At 40.6% G+C, this 20,954-nt stretch overlaps 1 protein-coding gene across 6 annotated transcripts in view; it reads right to left on the minus strand.

The window, feature by feature from the left end:
• Positions 1–20,735, minus strand: part of ADAMTS6 (ADAM metallopeptidase with thrombospondin type 1 motif 6) — a 143,224-nt gene extending 122,489 nt beyond the window's left edge. Inside the window, exons 1-6 of one of the 6 annotated variants that reach the window (XM_009559583.2) lie at positions 20,500–20,735; positions 14,887–15,269; positions 13,758–14,122; positions 5,064–5,232; positions 1,008–1,222; positions 395–478 (exon numbers count right to left, since the gene is read on the minus strand). In XM_009559583.2, coding sequence (XP_009557878.1) covers positions 395–478; positions 1,008–1,222; positions 5,064–5,232; positions 13,758–14,122; positions 14,887–14,983 — 930 coding nt within the window. In that variant the 5' untranslated portion in view covers positions 14,984–15,269; positions 20,500–20,735. Of the gene's footprint in view, positions 1–394; positions 479–1,007; positions 1,226–5,063; positions 5,233–9,691; positions 9,775–13,757; positions 14,244–14,886; positions 15,270–20,499 lie in introns of those variants that run through there. The other 5 variants (XM_054054768.1, XM_054054770.1, XM_054054767.1 and 2 more) reach the window with 5 other exon arrangements.
• Between the last annotated feature and the right edge of the window lie 219 nt (positions 20,736–20,954).

The raw sequence follows: 20,954 nt of genomic DNA on the forward strand, positions 1-20,954 counted from the left end.
GCAGTGGTTTCTAGGAATAAACTCTTCTTGCCAACTTTTATCTCTGTAAAATCTGACCCCAATTCAGCTGTGAACAGGCATTTTTTTCTGCTCCAACTTTACTAATGATTATGTCAATACAAAAAAAATCAGTATATCAAAATACAGATCTAAAATTAAAACTGACAACCCCGAAAGCGTATTAATATTCACCTGAAGAACAGATGTCTTTGAGATGATACATGAGAAATATTCCTTTGTAATGTTTCATTTTGATTAAAGTAGTGAAAGATTACAAGATGATAGGTTTTGCAGTTAGATGCAGCCAGTTCAAGGAATAATAAAATGAACTCTGTATTACACATTAACATAACTTGTATTTCAGGGATACAAGGTTTAGTGCAACAGCCCTTACCTGATCTTCAGTGAGGACAATTAAACGTGTCACTATAATATTCACAACGTTTCCTAGACTGGAATCACGATAAAGTTTGGCAACCTGACCTCCAGAAAATAAGAAAAGGCACAAAGTCAGACAAGAAACACTACTTGTCTCCTAAATGGTTAAAAATTAACCTGTTCTCTTGCTTATTGTAATTTCACAACATTAATTATTACTATCACCTGAATAAGAGTTATTCTCTGGACTAAAAAATGACCATTCTGTAAAACAAACTTCTTAAGTCACAGTTTTCAATTAGAATGGTTTACACCTTGTCTCATAATTCATCAAGTACAAGGAGCATTTACGCTGTTGACTTAAACAGAATAGAACTATAATCTAAATGTAGTAATATAAATTTAAAAATAAAGACAAACAATTTAAAAGTGATCACAGCATAATTCTTGACAGAAATAGTACTGCATTTTTCCCGAAGTGCTAACATTTGCCATATTTCAAGTCTTAATTCCTGCAAGTTGATACATATTGTGAGGCATTTTTCATGCAAATAAATAAATACTTCACAGCTGCTTTATCATTTTAGTACATGCATATTGATACAAACACAGAGAGGGATGAAACTTACAATATTCATTACACTCAAAATGTAGTGTTCAATGTCTTTGCGACCATGGTATCCCACCATCATTTTGTCTGCTACTACCAGCGTTTCCACAAACCGTTCAAGGCTTACTGATCTCTTCTGTCGACTGTGACTACTTAACCTGTCATTGACTGGAAGTGAAGTTGGAAAAGCAGATGCATCACTCATCCACCACCGTTTATTGCTTCTCGTGAAGTCTTCTAGGAACAAAAATAATTAAATATTTCAGAGGGGTCACTAGCAAAATACATTCAAATGAAGCTGGTTTACGTGGAGATTACCATCTTCAAGCTTCTAAAAAGAACTGTTTCTTGAGGCACAGAAAAATTTATTTTATTACCTTTTGTTTAAAATACCTTATATAATGGAAACCAAACTTTGAGTCCTACTACTCTCAGCTCTCCTTAACTTGACTTAAGATAATAAAACACCAGTCTTCTCTTAAACAATCTGATTCTGCACATCAATGTTAACACTAACGTCTAGTTATAATAAACCACAAGCACATTTCAGAATTTTAAAGATAAGAACAAAACAGCTATAATAACCTAAAAAAACATAGTGGAAACCAAAAATTCAAAATTAAGGTAAAAGGTATCAAAATAAACCAAGGAATTAAACATGCTGATAGGGCATGAAAAAGGCTTTTTCCTCCCGCGAAACTCTGTCATTATTAGGCAAGTATGCTTAAATGGCAAACAATTTTCAGGCAAATAAATTAATTTTTTCTTCAGAAAGCTATCAGATTGTTTTATCTACTTCATGAATTAACCATAATGGGAAGTTTAAAATAGCTTGACATAGGATAATTGCTAGTTATTTTTAAGACATTTTAATTCAAATACGTTGATTCTTGCACTTGTTTCACATATATATGTAGAAAAAATATTAGTTGCAAGAGACTGATTATTAAAAATCCAAAGAGCTGTAATTATCAGCAAAACAAACACAACAAATTTACTTTTAGTTTGAATTCCTGTCCTCAGGACAAAATTGAACCCACTCTTCCCTGCAAAACTGGCATTTTTGTGTGTATTAAAGATCCCTTTACCACAAAGGCCCCACAAATCTCAACCTTAAGTTTATCAAGGTATTTTATTAGTCTGGTTTTACATAAGAAGGATTTAAAAAATATGTCAGGTAGTCCTGCTAGTTACAGATGAGCATAAGAATGCTAACAGTTAAGATACATTTGTAATTGTCTGAACAGGACTGCTCAAGTAAGCAATTTCTGAGACACATGCCTACCTCTAATCGAACAGGTTCAGCTAAGTGTGGGTTGCAATAGGACCAGTATCTTCCATGAAAAAGTAATGCTTTATGCAATTCAACTAAGCATGCTGTTTTCAAAAAGCAATGGCTACAGCACAAAGAATGTATGTTCAGGTTAAAACCAAGAATACAAGGCTTCAGCATTCCCACTGTTGCAGCATTTCATCATTTTTGAGGCCAGAATGTTGGCTTTAAAAGGTATTTTAGAAAAGTCAAAAAATGAAAATAAATCTGGTAGTTGAAAAAACGCCAGTAACAAAATTGTCCTCATTCTGCAATGGGTAAAAAAAATTCTAAAAACAGTAGCAAGCACTAAGGCCTGTTGAGGATTCCATAATGTATACCAAGTTTTTTCCTGTTTTTCATCTCTATAGTTGGAAATCAAAAGTTGTTCTAATTGTTCAAAGATTTTCATCTCGTTTAAGCAATGATTTAGGAATGTCTGCAATTTTCTCTGACAGATTCTGTACTAATTTCTTTTAAAATCTGCTCTTCATTTTCAAATAACAAATGGTGACGTTTGAGGGTTTCTAATGCTCTTAAGAGTGCTGGAAGTACTTCAGTAAATGTCATACTGCTTCTACATTCATTCATGATTTTTCACTTAAAGACATAAATCTATTCTAAACATTTGAAAACTGATGAGCTCATGCAGAAATCTTTTAGAGAAAAAAAAATACTCTTTTGGACTCATCTTGATAGTGTATGTCAAACAAAGGTCTCAGAAGACATCACAAAAACAAACATTTCTCCTTTTCTTGTCAGATGAGAAGCTTATGCTTCAGCTGGTCACAAAGAAATGGGAAAGTTGGACACCATCCCAAGTGCTTAGGCTCACACTCCAGAATCTATTAATGCTTATGCTGTTTTACTTTCAAAACACTAAATAATGCTGACTGAATTTTCTTTAAAAAGTTAAAGCATGTCAATAAAAGTTTGCAATATATTTAACAAAAATAGTTTTGTGGGAAGTTATGTCATTTTTTCATCATATTCCTAGATTAAAAAAAAAGAAAAAAATAAACTGCATTAAAAAAAAAAAAAAAAAACAAAAGACAAAACCCACTGGAACTAACCTCAAAGTAATGATTACAAAAGTGGGGGATTAGATCCAAATGCAGACATGGAGTTGACGACTGCGCTGCCTAACATGTTAGATGAGAGTAAAGGTGAAGAGAGGAAAGAACACAGAGAAAGATCTTAAAATGCAACAGAAAGCAACTTATGTAATATGCAACTATAAGGACATTTTGAAATGAAGCCTTATGTGCTGCTTTCTTCTTACTATTTAACACCATCACGTACTGTATACATAAGCATTTTTTTCATTTTAGAATACGCTGACTATGAAGTTTGGCATAAGTAAACTAAGACATCATATAGTACAGCCATGCCTAAATAATCTGCCACTTTCTAGCATTCAAATGTCAACTTTTGCTGTTTCTCAATCCTATCCACACACAGCATTCTGCAGGATAACCCAGTGGCCTCACATCCCATTGAAGCAATTGAAATTTGACAGTCAGCTTCTTACTAAGACCTTAATGATTTCAGCTATATTTAACAAAACATACTTAAGTCGGCAATGATACATACATGAAATAGTAATAAACTTTTTTAAAAAAAAATCTTATGTCTAACTGCTTAAAATCTAATTTAGCTTATGAGAATCTATCCCACATTCTCCTCTAAATCTCTCTGCCTCTCCAATTCCATCTTTTTATTAGCCACCATGCCTCTACTATCTACTAAAAAGCAGTCCATCACTTGCTCATCCCAACCAATTCTGATCATCTTTTCACCAAATCCCCCCCCCCTTTTGTATCAATTACTGCCATTTTTTTTAGATAGGTCAGAAATAACATTCCCATTGTCTCTATCAATGCCTCAAGATACAGACTGCTTCCCTGATACTGTGAAATAGGTTCACAATAAATTTAGGTCTTGATCACAATAAGGGGGGAACTTGCCAGTCCATGAATAGTGGCACAGCTACACAAGCAGATTCCTCCCAGCATAATATACTGGCAAAACTGTTGTGAAAGTAAAGTTAATATCAGTCCTCAGACAAAATAAGTGACATAGCGCCAAAAGGCTGCTACAGAGTTGTTACAACTGCATCTTAAAACACAAGACTGCACTGTTCAAAACTTCCAAAACCAGTCAAATGCCCCAAAGATTACTGTAAATCTGGCTTCAGTCCTAGGGCCTGAAAGCTGTGAAACTGAAAATTAATTATTTTATTTTAGTTTTTATATATTCTAGGCATGCTTTGGATGCCACATCACTTTGGGATAAAGCTGCAACAGTTCTCAGAAAAGGAGATTAAAAGGTTTTGGTACCCATGAGGAGAACATGAAAACAGCAATCCATTTGGAAGACCTAACAGTTCTGGAGGAGAGCAAATTTTTCCAGAAGTTTTCATGGAGTGAAAAATAGCACACAGAAAAACAGGAAAGGAAGAAGCTGAGACGAAAGAGCATGAACAAAATACATTTTAGCACACTGAGGAAATCTGTGCACATTACTAGCACTGTACACAGCAGAGACAAAACAGAAGAGGGTTTCTCAGTTTTTTAAAGACTATACCCTTGCTCTGAACCTGAAAAAAATAGAAACAAACCTACTTTTCAGCAGGACACACTGTATAACCCTAAAGGGGGACTCCCATTGCTATATTCTCCACTGTCTTAAGTGTTAACCAAACAAGAATTTAAAATACATCTTAAGTTATAATGTTTTAAAATGACACTCATACTAATTTACCTGAGACTCCACAGTGACTGTTATCATAGAGATGTTGCTGGTGCATGGTAGATTTTTTGTATATAACATGAGGATGACCACTCTCATAATTTAAATTACTAGAATCTTCTGTTATATTCTTTAAAGGCTCGATAAAATACTCTTCATCTTCTGTAGCAATGACTCCATGCTTTAAGAAGAAAATAAGAAGATAAAAACTTTAAAATACACTTTAAAACTCCTATTAAAAAGCTTAACTTCAAAAAAACATCTAATTATCAACTGTCTCTGAAGAAATCCACAATGATGAGCCAACACACAACAATGCATAAGACAGCTCTCCTCCACTGATTTTAGTGGGAGCAGGAGTAAGCACCTGTAGGCAACACAATGAGAAAAGAATAAAAATATCATTGCCCTATTTCTGGAGTTCTTTCCCATCATTTTTTATGGATGGTAAGAAAGCAAGAAATAATCTCAGCATATGACAAACGGTCTGTTCAGAGATGTTCCAAAACTATATGACTCACATTCATTAAAAGTGATTGCAAGCCAAAATGGCCTTGCTCAAATGGTGAGACCAATATACCTCTACCACGCCATACCAGTAGATGCTTAGAGCTACATACTGCACTAGAGAAAAACAGCATGAAGGAATAAGTTTAGAACCTACATTCAGGGAAATCAGTCAGCATTTTACATGCAAATACTTAATTCCAAATCTGAGTTAGTTATTAAAATCAAATTATAAATATTCATTTAGGATACACTATCTACAAAGCATTTATTCTTTAAAAGGTTTTGCCACAAATCTGGCAAATTAAGTTGTTGTAGACTGTGCTCTAGACCTCCTTCTGAAAAACAAATGAACATTTTTTTCCTCACACTGCAGTGCAGAGTAGTAGATATTCTATTACTATTCTATTCTATTACTTTCACATTTGTAAACTAAGCTTTTTCCAAACAGGAAGTGGTTTATTGAAGAAAGGGAAGATTTCAGGCCAACTACGCAAATGCCTGAACCTTCAGCAATTAAAAATGAACTTTAGCAGAAAGTCCAGTTTGGGAATCCTTTCAGATGTAGAAATATAGATGAATAAGCCCTGGCAGACTCCTACACCTCTATTTGCAAAATAAAAAATTCCACTATCTGTATCTAGACAATTCTGAACATATCAACTGTCTACACCAGGAGAAAGAGCTCCTCATCAGGTAGGAGACTGGGAGCAGGAACTTCTGCATTCACATCCTGATTTGATTAATCATAATTTTCTACTATATCTTCGATCTCAAAAGCAAGTACTATGCAACAGCCTTTTTTGTTAAAGAGGCTATTTTTTCCCTCCCATGAGACCTCTACGATCAGCCATAAGATCATTTGCTCCATATCTGCTCTAAGTATCCTGAAACTGTTTGTAAGATCAGGGCTTGCCACTGTACTCTTGGTCAAAGCTCTCATTCACTTAGACGAGGAAACACAAATAAATTTTAATTTACACCTACCGCGAGGTAGTCAGAACATGTATGTGGTCAGCTGTCCTGGAAACACGCTTGCCCTGCATATGCTCTTCAAATAAGCCCAGCATACATACACCATTTTAAACTCAACACGCTAATTTTGCTTGTAAACAATACTAAACTGATGGAAGTAGTCTTGTTGAATTACAGTGACTGATTTTTAAGCAGCACTCTAAATTCTGTATATAAAAAGTATCTATGTCACTGACAATCAAAGTTCAGAAAATTCATGTAGCTGTATTTCCATTGTATATGCATTCAGCAATGCCTAATTAATAAATAATGATTATTATGCTATTATACCCAAACCACTACTCTAAATCCCGTTTGTGGCTTATAATCTACTATTTGAGCAAAACACTGTTTCTGTTGAAAAAGGAGATTGAAATAATGCCCTTTCAAAGCATTAAAATTAACTTTTTCTTTTTTTTTAAGTTTTGCTACTGTATTTTAACAGTTTGTAAATTAACATTCTGCTCCAAAGCATAAGAAATATCATCAAGACATAAGAATGACCAGCAAAAAGTTTTGACAAAATACCAGGAACTTAAAAAACAAGCTGAATGCCCCAAGTAAGTTACTACAAGCAACATTCCCAAGATTATTATCTAAAACAGATTGTTTGAGGTCCTGTGTTATCCAATCCCACTACAGACTGCCAACTCCTGCTAACATATATAAGGTCTGGATCCAGCAGTTCGACATGCTCAGACAAATTTGCAAATCCACATGGAATTCCCCTGAATTTCTGAAAGGCATATTTTTCTGCCAGGATGTCCAGCTGGGGCCTTAACCTCCTTCAGACAGGGGACGTCCATCCCAGAAGCAAACTGAATTATGGAGGACAAATAACTCTGTGTCTAGTCCACACAGTACTGCTGTTTTACAATTTCTCCATGCCTTGAACCATTTTAACCATTTTTAATATAAAGTAGTAATAGTGGAAACTTCTGAAAATGTGTCAGTGTTGTTCAGTATGTCTACAGCTGGCCACACACTTCATTGTGGTTTTATGACTGAGGAAAAAGATTGCATTAGGTTACTGTGTTCTTGAAGATGAAAAAAATCACGATCTGGCCTGAGACAGTCCACCATAGAATCCAAAAAGACACCTTAAAACTAGGACAGGGAGAGCTTGTATACCATTTTCTGAATACTTAGTCTATACTGCAAATACACGTGATTACTGAAGAGAAGTCCAAAGAAACTGAACTGGAACACTAAACCCTTTTCAATATAAATTCTCATCTTTATAAATTATTTTATTAATAAGCCATTACTTTACATACAATTAGAAAACACCATACTACATGCAATTTATAATCTATAAAAGCAGATGCATTCTTTATGGTCACATCAGCTTTCAAATAAGCTAATTTAAGAGGAATATGAATGATTTTTATGTACGTGAATTTAGGAATACTTGAAACAAACTGAAGACATCAAGTCTATCAGCAAAATAATTCCTTCTTTAACCGAGTAAAGTCACTTCTTCAGCCTGCAGCTACTTCTTGTGCTTTTCTTATAATTTCTGTTTGGATGGAGACATCTGTGCTACCCAGCACAAATGTTACTCAGGGTATGGAATTTCCCATGCCATTTCAATACTTGGCTTTTTACATTAAACACTTCCTTGGAACCATAGTAGCCTCAAAATGTGATTTAACCTCTCATTCACTTCTTTAATAATAATCACTTCCTATGCATTTTAAAATACTTCCCACTAATGGGCTTTTCAAAATAAGAATGTCCAGAAGTAGAAAACTTGTTTGAGCATGTAGTTAAGAGCTCTGACACTCAGCAGAGGACAGAGGTGAGCAAGAATGCAAAAAGTTTGGTTTCTGTTCAATTCCACCACAGTTAAGTCCAAAACTTTTCTTCTTTTAGACTTGCTTCCCTGAGAATTAGAACAACTTTCACTTGAGGTGAAGTTCTTCCCTCTTCAGCCCACCTACCACTTCCTACTCTTATTTCCTTCAGTATGACATACTCAGTTTAGGCAATGCCTCAGCCTTGCTGCCTTGCACCCAAGGTCCAAAGGCCCCAAAACACATCTTCCTGCAGGGCTCTTTCATGAGAGAGGACCACCTGCAATCCACTCACAAATGTAACACCCACTAAAGAAAACATAAGTTTGGGAGACAGCAAGCCTGATGGACAAGACCTTCAATTTCCTCACATGACTGCTCACTGGATTACAGAGCTTTCCTCATAACTTCAGACAATTTACAGCATAATCGGGGCCCAGCAAAAGGAAACTTCAGTAAGTAGCAGTATGTAATTCTGGGGCACTTGGTAATAAGAAATATCGCAGGAGAGGCTGAAATGTGAAACAACAGGGAAACGAACTGACAGCTCACCATTTTTATTTCAATGAAACTGACAGGAAGCCCTCCTTACATTAGAATCCATCTCAGATACTACAAGTATTCTTCAAACTAACCTAGGTTATGTTAATTAGATGATGGTCCCACCTGACCACCCTGAATAATGAAACAGAATAACTCAAAACATTAATTAAGAGGAAGACATTGAACTCATTTGGTAATAATGAAGCCTAATAATGGAATGTTTAAATTTTGCTTGTGAGCAACACTCATTGCTAAAGAGTACTACTTGTTACAGAGTCAAATTAAAATTACTGGCTTTGAGACAGATGTTAATCAAGGACTATACAGAATGTGACTGGCAGTCTCTTGCAGACCAACAATCAGACTGGAGAATACAATGAAGGCCTTAAGCATGACATCTTGAACCATCGCTACCTCTAAAACAAGGAATATTGTCATCGATATTCACTGCCAATTGCTTTACTAATCATGTTCTAACCAGCAGCTGTAAAAAAAAACATTCATCAGTAGGAATCACCATTTAAAAATAACTCTGTGAAGGATTTATCTGAATGGAGCAGTAAATCCCATAGCCAGTGCCCTGGAAGGCCTTGCCAACACTGAATGACAGAGGAGTTTCTGTATGGCAGAAGATGCTGCCCAGTTCAGCCTACTGCTGCACCCCTCTGCAGGATTCCTGCCTCTCTGTGAAAGAGCTTTGCATCACTCCTGCTGCTTCTGGAGCCTCACATGCTTGTGACTACAACTTTCTAGGAAATGCAGTCAACACCTAAGACTTACAGTCCCAAGCAGATGCATGACCATGAAGAACTTGAGAGAGCCAGTCATGGTATGCCAGACAGGATTGAGGACGCCTTAATACCTGGAAGAAATACATAAGAGCTGGTGACAACTAAAAGCACTGACGATGACAATTTAACTAGGAAGCACTCCACACTAAAGTCAACCTACAAGCACTAAGTTAACATACTGACACCTAGAACCACAGAACAGCTGATATCACTCCAGCAAAAGAGTAAATATGAGAGCAGAGGGAAAACATGCAGCAATGGCAACGCTGAACATCACCTCAGGGTGCAAGCCACAAATCAAAAGATTCTGCTTCACCACAACACTTTCCATGCTGCTAAACTCTTTGAAGAAAAGAAGTGCCATGAGGAGCAAAAGATGGGCAAGCTGATAGGAAAACAAGAACTTTTTCCTGCTGCATCCCACTCTTGTTCTCCTAAGATGAAAAGAAAACAAGAGTAGGCTAAGGCAAAAGCAGGTGTTGTCTGCTCACCCCTGGCTAAGGTCAGAGAGGAACTGAAGTGGGAGCACCATGGTACTTGACTGCAGCCTCCAAGGGGGCCAACCAGTCTGTGCCTCAGCTAGCAGAAACTCCGGAGATATGGAGACATGCGGCCTCTTTTAAAGGAGTCCTGAAAGCAAGGATTTTGTCTCCATAGCGTTTTTAACTGAAAAGAACTCAAGAAGTAAAATGACTGAGTATATCAATCATGTGAGCAGAAAAGCGCTGGCAAATATTTAAGGATGCTTTCTATAAAAGAGCACTCAGTCCCCAGATGTAGCAAACCAGGTAGAGAAAGGAAGAGACCGGCATGGCTGATTCAAGACCTGCTGGTAAAGAAAACTAAAGAAAAAGAGGGAACGGCACAGGCAGTGCAAGCAGGGACAGGGAACCTGGGACATGTCTAGGAATGCTGCCTGGTTGCGTAGGGAAAGGTCAGAAAGGCCAAGGCGCAGCTGGAGCTGAACTTGGCAAGGGAAGTAAAGACTAACAAGAAGGGCTTCTACAGGTACATCAATCAAAAGAGGAAGATCAAAGAGAACGTACCCCCACTGGTGGTTGAAAATGGTGACCTCGTAGCAACAGATGACGAGAAGGCTGAGGTACTCAAGAACTTTTTTGCCTCAGTCTTCACTGACAACTGCTCTCCTCACCCCTCCTGGGTCAATGGATAACAAGATGGTAACCAGGGAGGTAAAGCCCCTCCCAGAGTAGGGGAGGATCACATTCACAACCACCTGAGGAACCTGAACTTACATAAGTCTATGGGACCTGATGAGATGCATCCCAGAGTCCTGAGATAACTGGCTGATTTGGTGGCCAAGCCACTCTGATATTTGAAAAGTCATGGCAATCAGGAGAAGTCTCTGGTGAATGGAAGAAGGGTAACGTTGTGCCCATTTTTAAAAAAGGTAGAAAAGATAACCCTGAGAACTACTCACCTGTCAGCCTACCCTCTGTGCCTGGGAAGATCATGGAACAGATCCTCCTAGAAGCTATGCTAAAGCACACAGAGGACAGGGAGGTGATTAATGGCAGCCAGCATAGCTTCACCAGGGGCAAACCCTGTCTGACCAACTTAGTGGCTTTCTACGATGGGGTAACTACAGCCCTGGACACAGGTAAACCAATGGATGTGATTTATCTGGACTTCTGTAAAGCCTCTGACACAGTCCCCCACAACATCCTTCTCTCTAAACTGTAGAGGTACGGACTTGATGGGTGGACAGTATGGTGGATAAGAAACTGGTTGTACTCAGAGAGTAGTGGTCAATGGCTCAATGTCCAGATGGAGATCCGTGACAAATGGTGTCCCTCAGGGGTCTGTACTGGGAAGAGTGCTGTTCAATATCTTCATCAATGATATAGAGAGTAAGAGCGAGCGCACCCTCAGTAAGTTTGCGGACGACACCAAGCTGAGTGGTGCAGTTGCCACACTGGAAGTACGGGATGTCATCCAGAGGGACCTGCACAAGTTGGAGAAGTGGGCCTGTGTGAACCTCACAAGGTTCAACAAGGCCAAGTGCAAGGTCCTACACCTGGGTCGGGGCAATCTGAGGTTTCAATACAGGATGGGGGTGATGTGACTGAGAGCAGCCCTGCAGAGAAGGACATGGGTGTGCTGGTCAATGAGAAGCTCAACATGGGCCAGCAATCTGCACTTGGAGCCCAGAACACTAATCGTATCCTGGTCTGCATGAAAAGAAGCGTGGCCAGCAGGTTGAGGGAGGTGATTCTGCCCCTCTATTCCTCTCTTGTGAGGTCTCATCTGGAGTACTGTGTCTAGTTCTGGTATTCTCAACATAAGAAGGATACAGAACTGTTGGAATGGGTCCAGAAGAGGGCTACAAAGATGATCAGAGGGCTGGAGCACCTCCTATACAAGGACAGGCTGAGAGAGTTCGGCTTGTCCAGCCTGGAGAAGGGACGGCTACGAGCAGATCTTATAGTAACATTCTAGTACCCGAAAGGGGCTACAAGAAAGCTGGGAAGGGACTCTTTACAAAGGCTTGTAGTGATAGGATGAGGGGCAATGGGTATAAACTGGAAAGAATTAGATTTGGACTAGACATAAGGAAGAATTTATTTACCACGAGAATCGTGAGGCACTGGAATAAGTTGGGGAAGGGGATGGGAAGCTGTGGCTGCCCCATCCCTGAAGGTGTTCAAGGCCAGGTTGGATGGGGCCTTGGGCAGTCTGGCCTAGTGGAACATGTCCCTGCCCATCACAGGGGGGTTGGAACAAGATAATCTTTAAGGTCCCTTCCAACCCAAGCTGTTCTATGATTCCATGATTAGTTCATAAGCCTTAATAACTGTGACAAGAAAGTTAGTATATGGGAACTGCAAAACCAAAGAGAAAATTGTACTAAATTCAGACGTTTCTGCTACAAGTCCGCATTAACCGAACTGTGACACCACACTCGGCAAAACACTGTTTTACCTGCATTTATTTGAAAGTGTTCACTTAGCCCTGGAAATCCCCATTAGACTCTTTTTCCTCAGGAGTGCTCCAAAATGTTAACCTAGACTACATCAGGGATACCACAAGTAGCTGGGTTGTAGTGCAACCTACTGAAGCAGCAGGCTTTTGTTTGTAAATAACATCCCAAGGTGCATTATTCAATAGCACATACAAGGATAAATAGGAATTGGTTTAGCAAGTCTGTGTAATCCTTTTTTTTCCTTGGCAATCAGCTAGATCTGTCTATTCCTAAGAAAAAACTGACCAGTGTTCTACTATAACTGAAATCAGAATGATAATCACTATGCATATATTTTTATTAGAGAAAATACTAGCTCTCGAGTTATTATTCACTAGTCATGCCCTTCTATTTTAGTACTTTGTTACTCAATAGTCTGGTTTTTATTTCTTTGTGGGTTTTTTTCTAATTTCTATTATGAAGAATAGAAGCCTTTTCCCATGCGAGTACTACTGTCATGTGATCAAGAGACTCAGATGAGAATTTCTAATCCTACTTTTAAATGCAACTGTTTAGAATCTGTAAACAAAGTAGTTCTTTAAAAAAGGTAAATAATTACTTTCTGATGCTCGTACTTGCAAAGGATCTAATTTCCTCTTCACTCTTTGAATTTAGAGCCGTGAAGACTTCTACACCAAGCAATTCCTCTTTTACGTCATTTACTCAGTTTCTAAACTCATATTCTCAAAGACAACAAGCGGGTGTTCAGTTCAATCAATGTCTCTCTGGAGGCATCCAGCAACCGTTTCCTCCTCCCCACCCCTTAGGCTCACAGCATTTTTATAACCTCCAAGGATCGATTTGCAGCCCTAGCGCAGACACTCTAAACAGTGAAAACGCTGCCTGCCAAAGGACAACAGAATTAGGTCTCAGTACTTACAATTAAGCTTGTAAAACTGATGGCTACTTTACCCCAGAACCCAGATCAGGCTTAAGAGGTTTTCTGCACCCTCCTGTCTGTTTGCTTCCCGCAGGGACTCAAAAAACTGAAAGATATGCCAATTAAGTTCTTCTTCTGTAATTTAAAAGGGACAAGCACACTATAATACTCAAACATGTAATGTGCACTTACCAGACCATTGCAGTTGCTTAAGGCCACTTTAGTTGTACTGTGTTGGTTTTGCAAATATCCTGTGTAATGACAGTGGTCTAAAAAATCATGCTTCCATTGCAGTCCGTCTTTCCCCCAGTATTCTACTGTAAAATGTCTGGACACGAAATCTGTGTTGAGAGTCAGGTTTAAATGAAAGTGCTTGCCATAGGCAGAAAGTTTAAAAAATAATTTAGATGCTGCCAGTTCTTGGTCATAAGGGTCTGTGCTCCTCCTCCTTCTCGAGGGTTTAGCATTTTTCACAGTAAAGCTGAGGAAGGCTCCATTTTGATCAACCCTTATTGGGACTGTTAGTTGGTAGTGTTCAAGGTAAGACAGGAATTCCTCTTTGTAATCACAAGGTAAGACAGTCCAGGGAGTAGTGGGCATAGAAGAGAAGAAAATATAACAGGAAACAAGTAGTAGTATAAACATAAACCGTACTTGGCTAAATCTCACCACCCTCATGAGTAAAAGTAATTCTCAAGTAAAAGCAAGACGTAGCATTTTACTAAACACAATAAAATGTTCTTTTCTTTCTTATTAAGTCGAGAAAATGTGTTCAGTTTCCTATTAATTTGATGCCACTGGAAATACAAAAGTTTTTAACTACATATCTTCTCTTGTTTACCCAAAATATGTAAACATTTGGGGCTAAATTTTAACCTAAGTAGGACATTCTTCCCAGTGATAACATTCAAAGACAAAAGCTATCAGATCCACCTGCAAGAATAAAAACAGTAATAATGAAAAGTATTATATTGTAAAAACACGTGAAAGGCTTTTCATTTAATTAAAAAACTATAAATGTCAATGGATCCAAGTAAGATTAGATCCTTACTTCCTAGTGTAAAAACATGTTAACATTAAGTCAAGTGTCTAAACTTATATCAAGTACATTTTACTAAAATGAATTTGCAAGGCTTTCCTACAGTTAAAAGTAGACAGAAAGAAGTTAAAACAAAAGATTTATTCAGATTTGCTGTATTTAAACCTCCATGATAATTAATTATATGAATTCATTAATTATATAAATGTGGCTTAGAAAATACTACCCAAATGCAATGCCAAAATAGATGCTTCTTGTCAGCTACAGAGGTTGGATCCCTACCTTGAGAACTATACGAAAGCCTGTTGTCACTGTGAAATTCTGATGAAACCATGACTAGGCTCAAAATCCATGTCCACGTCTTCCAAAAAATTTCCATAATTCAGAAAAACAGAAAGCGCGCTTTTTTTTTCCTTCCTTGGAGAGCTACCTGTGTGCTATAGAGTTAATTCCACTCCAGAATCGCACCATAACAGGTATATTTATTTTATATTACTTCCAAATTAACTATTGGATGTTCCACTTTTTGACAGGTATTCTTTTCCAACAGCCTGTATTTTCTTCTATATCTGCAGTCATTGTCTCAATTCAAAATTAACATTTGTAAGATTCCTTAAGATATCAGTAAGACGCTAGACTGGATAGTTACCGCTCCATTCCTTTCCCTGAAAAACAAAGGAAAATTATCAAGACGAATTCTTTCTACTAAAATAGGTCTATACTGCAAAACACTAAACCATCATAGTGAACTACGCAGTGCAACCTTTTGGAATAATATTCAGATGTTATCACACTTATGGTCTAAAGTCACGGCTTTACAAAAATCTTGAGCAGCAAATTCATACAACTTGAGGTGCACATATCAACTTTACATTAAACAGGCATAAGGATTTATAAAAGTCAAGTTTCTTGTTGCTCAAATACCATGTTCAGACTTGTTCCAGCTATAATCAATGCTACGCACTCATTGATTTCAGCAGCGAATAACTAGACCCAGTACACTGGTAGGCAAAGGAAGCACCTGGGAAAGAATCCAGAGTACAGTTATCTGATCTTTCTGCAGCATGTATTTTGTTATTACTTGGGCTTGGGTTCTGCTTATGCACACAGAATTCTCATTCACTAAAACAGGAATGCTGCATATTCCAATACCAAAGAAAAAATTTCAGTATCTAAAGCTATTCCTTATACACATTCAATTTTTATTTTTTAAATACTTGTTGTCAAATGTGTTTTGTATACATATTAACTACAATTTGATGTAGTAGAATATGTTTTTATTTCGCAGGTCACGGGACTGAGAGAACAACATGCTACGTTTCGGGGAGTGTTTTTTATTTTTTTTCCAGTTAAAACACTATTGTACTAATACTAGAGAGCAGCTCTAGCTGCAGCCAGGGATTAAATGGAAGATCTATTCAGTCAACTAACAGTCCAGTATCATGGGATACCAAACCATGTGTTGCGTCAGCTGGTACTAATCAGTCCTCTAAAGCACTGCAGCACACCTGTGCATAGAGCAAACTCTGCTGAGGCAGACAATGGAAAAACAGAACACCTAAGAAAGGAAGACTGTTAAAAAATAAGTTTCCAAAACCATACAAAGTTACTTACACGCGCACCAGACAAATCTGCCTTTCTAATATCCTGGGAATTATTTACAACATCTATTCAGACAGCAGGATTATTTGTAAATATTAGAGTTGTAGCACACCATCCCAAGAAAAATCAACATCATGAAAATCTCATTTACCAACAACACAGTAAATATTAGGAAACTTCTTCGCCAATTTAAGACACATCTAATTATTACTGTGTAAATGAGGTTAATCTGATCATTCCAACACTTACTTTTCAAATATCTCTCAAGACAGCACACGGGATTTAACCAGCTTTTTAGAGGGAATGAATGATACTTTGCAAACTTAGCTTGGGAATAGCAGTATTTTCTTCTGGGGAAGCATAAGGATTGAGTGATGTCACTCATGCGTAGCAAAGCCTCAAAGCATATTAATAAAATCTCTGGTCTGACCTTCCATGTAGCACCTGTATTTTCTAGCTAAAACTCATTTATAGCTTTTAGACTTTTACAAGTTTCCAAGACAATCAACTCTTCAGCTACTTTAGTACACTGTATAACTTTACCCCTAATCTGAGAACCTCATCTTTCAAATTGCTGTCACTGAATCACGATTCACTCCCGTCTCTTACTGAGTCACTTTCTCCTCCTTGCATGGATAGTTAGAATCTGATACAAGCAGCTCTTGAGGCTTCCTGATAAGCAGCTCAACCTATGTGGGTTACCTCACTCGGCATAATTCAGTTTCCAGATGTTTAAATATTTCTGTGCTTTTCTTTTCCCCCTTAACATGAACAGACACCAGAACTGGACATTGTAGTCCGGTAATGGCTCGTTACTGCCATATATAGAGGTAAAACTGTCTCACAGCTTTTATTTAGGGAAAAAAAAAAAAAAAAGGGTAATGTGGAGATCATGTTCAGCCTGTCAGGCTGATAATAAGTTATCCTAACATTAAGATCTCCTGACACTGTAGTACCAAGGAGCTAGATAGCTTAAAAAAATGGACATAGATTACAGTGCCCATTATTGAGACACATGGTAGGTGCTGGTCAGTGACCACCAGTCGCCCACACATAGTCTTTGCAGAGGCCTGTGTGAAATGGACTTCCTCATTTCAAACTTCACACGAGAAAAATCTCCTTTCACATTAAACTTCAGCAGAATTTTTATCCTCCCTTCCAGAAGTATTACAGACAGCTTGAGCTCTGATACAAGTAGACCACACATAGCTATATCAACATTCCAAATTAAGGAGTAGTAACTGACACGAAGATAAAGCACTTGGGTTACTCCAGATACAGTACTTCCAGGAAAACATTTGGTAGGGATCTCAAAGTGTTTAGGGCCTACACTCTTTTTTTTCTTTCCATCTTCCTTGGTAGCATATATGCAGCATTACACTTTTGATTGTTCTCAAGATGACGTTTGACCAACACTAAGCTTATACTAAGAAGCACGTCCTTGGTCTCGCGGTGGAACTACATGTACATCCTCTGGTAAGCACAGGTGTGGTTCCATGTCCTCCTGAGCCAATACCTAAAACCACTGCTCCATGTCTTTGTTCTGCCAGCCACCAAAGTACAAGACAGAACGGGTCTTTTGAAACGGGTCTTTGGAACGGGTCCAGAGGAGGGCTACAAAGATGATCGGAGGGCTGAAGCACCTTCCCTACGAGGACAGGCTGAGAGAATTGGGCTTGTCCAGCCTCGAGAAGAGAAGGCTATAAGGAGATCTTATAGCAACCTTCCAGTACCTGAAGGGGGCCTACAGGAAAGCTGGAGAGGGGCTACTCATAAAGGCTTGTGGGGACAGGACTAGGGGGAACGGGTATAAACTGGAGAGGGGCAGATTTAGACTAGACATTAGGAAAGATTTCTTCACTATAAGAGTGGTGAGGCGCTGGCACAGGTTGCCCAGGCAGGTTGTGGATGCCCCATCCCTGGAGGTGTTCCAAGGCCAGGTTGGATGGGGCCTTGGGCAGCCTGATTTAGCGGGATGTCCCTGCCTATGGCAGGGGGTTGAAACAAGATGATCTTTAAGGTCCCTTCCAACCCTAATCTAGGATGCCGAAGACAAAGTGGGTGCACAGCACTGGCACTTCTGCAGGAGCTCTGATGATAAGAGCAACCAGTACCCACTGAAAACCAACGAGGAGAAAAAAACCCACAGACACATACTGGAAGACTCCAGCACATGAAACGGAATATGGAGGATGAGTAGCCAAGTCACCTTGGGAGCCTCCATCAAAGCAACGGCACCTCAGGCAACTACAGCATCCCTGAAAATGAAGGTAGGTTTAGCTCTGGGATAGGCAAGCTGCCAAGAGACCGCTATATTCCTAGAGCATCCCTACAGGTGCTGCTGCCGCGCTCCCGGCGGTGCCCATCGCAGCCTCGTCGGGCTCTGTCTACTGGGAGGGGACCGTCGGCAGCAGCCAGGGAGCCGCAACCCCGCGGGACCCACCGGGGGCGTCGAAGATCTGCCCGGCTCCCACCGCCTTCAGAGCGGTTGCTAAGGAAATGGGAGGGGACGGGCATCCATCACACAAATTCAATTACAGGTATCGGGGCTGGCCATGAAAAGAGTCGCGAGGCTTCAAAAGCCGGGGAGGATTAGCCGTGGCCCCGGGAGCTTCCCCGGGAGAAAACAGCGACGCGCCGGGCAGGGCTCGGAGAAAAGAAACGGGGTCGGGGGGGAACGACGCGTACAAAGGGGAAGGTCGGCTCTTTATTCCCCGGGTATGAACTACAAACCGAGGAATAGAATCGCTGCCATGCGTGCCCCGATGTACAGCGCCGCGGGGTGGGGGGGTGGGGGGAGGTCAGGGCTGCCGCTGCACGAACAGCGCCCCGTGCCCCCCACGGCTGCCCCCCTCGGATGCCCCCACCGATTCCCCCACAGATGTCCCCCTCGGATGCCACCACCGATTCCCCCCACAGATGTCCCCCTCGGATGCCACCACCGATTCCCCCCACAGATGCCCCCCTCGGATGCCCCCACAGCGGTCCCCCTCGGATGCCCCCACAGATGTCCCCCTCGGATGCCCCCACAGATGCCACCACCTCTGCCCACGGGACGCCCCCATGGATGCCTCCACGGATGCCCCACCGACGGATGACCCCCACGGATGCTCTCCCCCCTGCCCCCCCCCCCCCCGGTGGGTCATCTGTCACTGCGCTGCGGGGGGGGAAAGGGAGGATGCAAAAAGGCAAACGCCACCCCCCTCCCAAAAGTCATCAGCCCAACACGTAGGCACACACACACAAGTACAGACGGCACGTCTGCCCGCACAAAAAAAAAAAAAAAAAAAAAAAAGTGTTAAAAAAACTAGTGTTGAAGCAAGTCGGAGGTCACCAGACACACAGCCCTCAAAGAAAATTCAGAAGGAAAAAGGAAAGGGGGGGGGGGGGAGGGGGGGGAGAAGAAAAAAGAAAAAAAAGCCCTCGTCCCCAGGGAGGCTGAAGGGAAGAGTCTGGTTGCTGTGGTAGGGTTGATCCTAAAGTTAACTTTCAGCAGCCCATTTCCAGACAGCAGCGCTGAATCTATTTGGATAAAACGCGTGTGACCCAGACACTTGGCGTTTGGCCCAAACGCGTTGCACCGGCAGCCCAAATAAAAACAAGAGTCTGACTCTCCTCCGCTCTCTTCTCTCTTGTACAACAATGAAAGAAAATAACGAAGGCGAAATCCGCACACGCACCGCCGGGGAGCGAGAGCCCACTTACCTCCTCCCACCAAACAAAGTCCCTTTGAACCCCGGAGACAGACACACACCGATAAACGCGGCTCCGCGCGGTTAGGAGTCTGGCAAATCCCAAGCGGCTCCGAGTAAATCAAAACCACACGCTTCCATCTTCCTGACGAGCCCGGGGAGAGCCCGACATCCTCGCCGAGCCCCGGACCCCCCGAGTCCCGGCACAAAGTCTGCACTTGTCCGACACGGCACCGAACTCCGGGCGATCTGGAGCGGGTGTGGGTTGTGGCTGGGCTTTGGGGGCTGCTCTGGTCCTCATCTCTCGTTTGATTGGCTTTTTTTTCCTCCCTCTACCAACGATTCAGTATTAAAAGTATGAAAAAATCTAGAAAGAAATGCACTATTCCAGACCGTACTTCGTAAATCACTGCTCCTCGGTTGAAAAATCCTGGCATCCCCCTTCCCCCATCCTCAAAGGTTTCTGTCTGAAATCACTCCAAATCCACCTCGCCTAATGCGATATAAACCTCCCCCCGCTCCCCAAAACCTCTACACGCACCAGTATTCGGGACGCAAGAAAAGCAACAAGTTTCATCGAATAGCGTGAAATCTTCCTTACCGTTTTCATCTTCAATTTCTGATATAAAGTAAGTTTCAAACAATAGTGGTTTGCACAGGACGGTTCCCGTATTCCTCTCTGCTTTTCCCCTCTGTGCAAGCAACCATCAGGGTTATATTCTCCAAACAGAATAAAATTCTCTACTCTTCCTAAAAGGGGTTTTTAGAAAACGGGTTGGCTTGGCAGGAGGAAGGATGCCATCAACTCGCCCAACCTATCACCCTGCACATTTTGTCTTTCCAACAAAAAAAAAAAAAAAAAAAAAAAGGAGGGGGGGCGGGAAGGAAGGAAGGAAAAACAGGCTTATATTGGGGTGGGGGTGGGTGCCCTCCTCTCGAGCAGCCTCCTCTGTGCAAAACACCATGTGAATATCATCTGAGTCGGGGTGGGGGGGAAGAGAGAGGGGGGAGCGAGAGGCAGAGGAGGGGAGGGGGAGGGTGGGAGAAAGGGAAAGC

This window comes from Cuculus canorus, chromosome Z, assembly GCF_017976375.1.
Source record: "Cuculus canorus isolate bCucCan1 chromosome Z, bCucCan1.pri, whole genome shotgun sequence".
In the NCBI taxonomy this organism is placed as follows: Eukaryota; Metazoa; Chordata; class Aves; order Cuculiformes; family Cuculidae; genus Cuculus; species Cuculus canorus.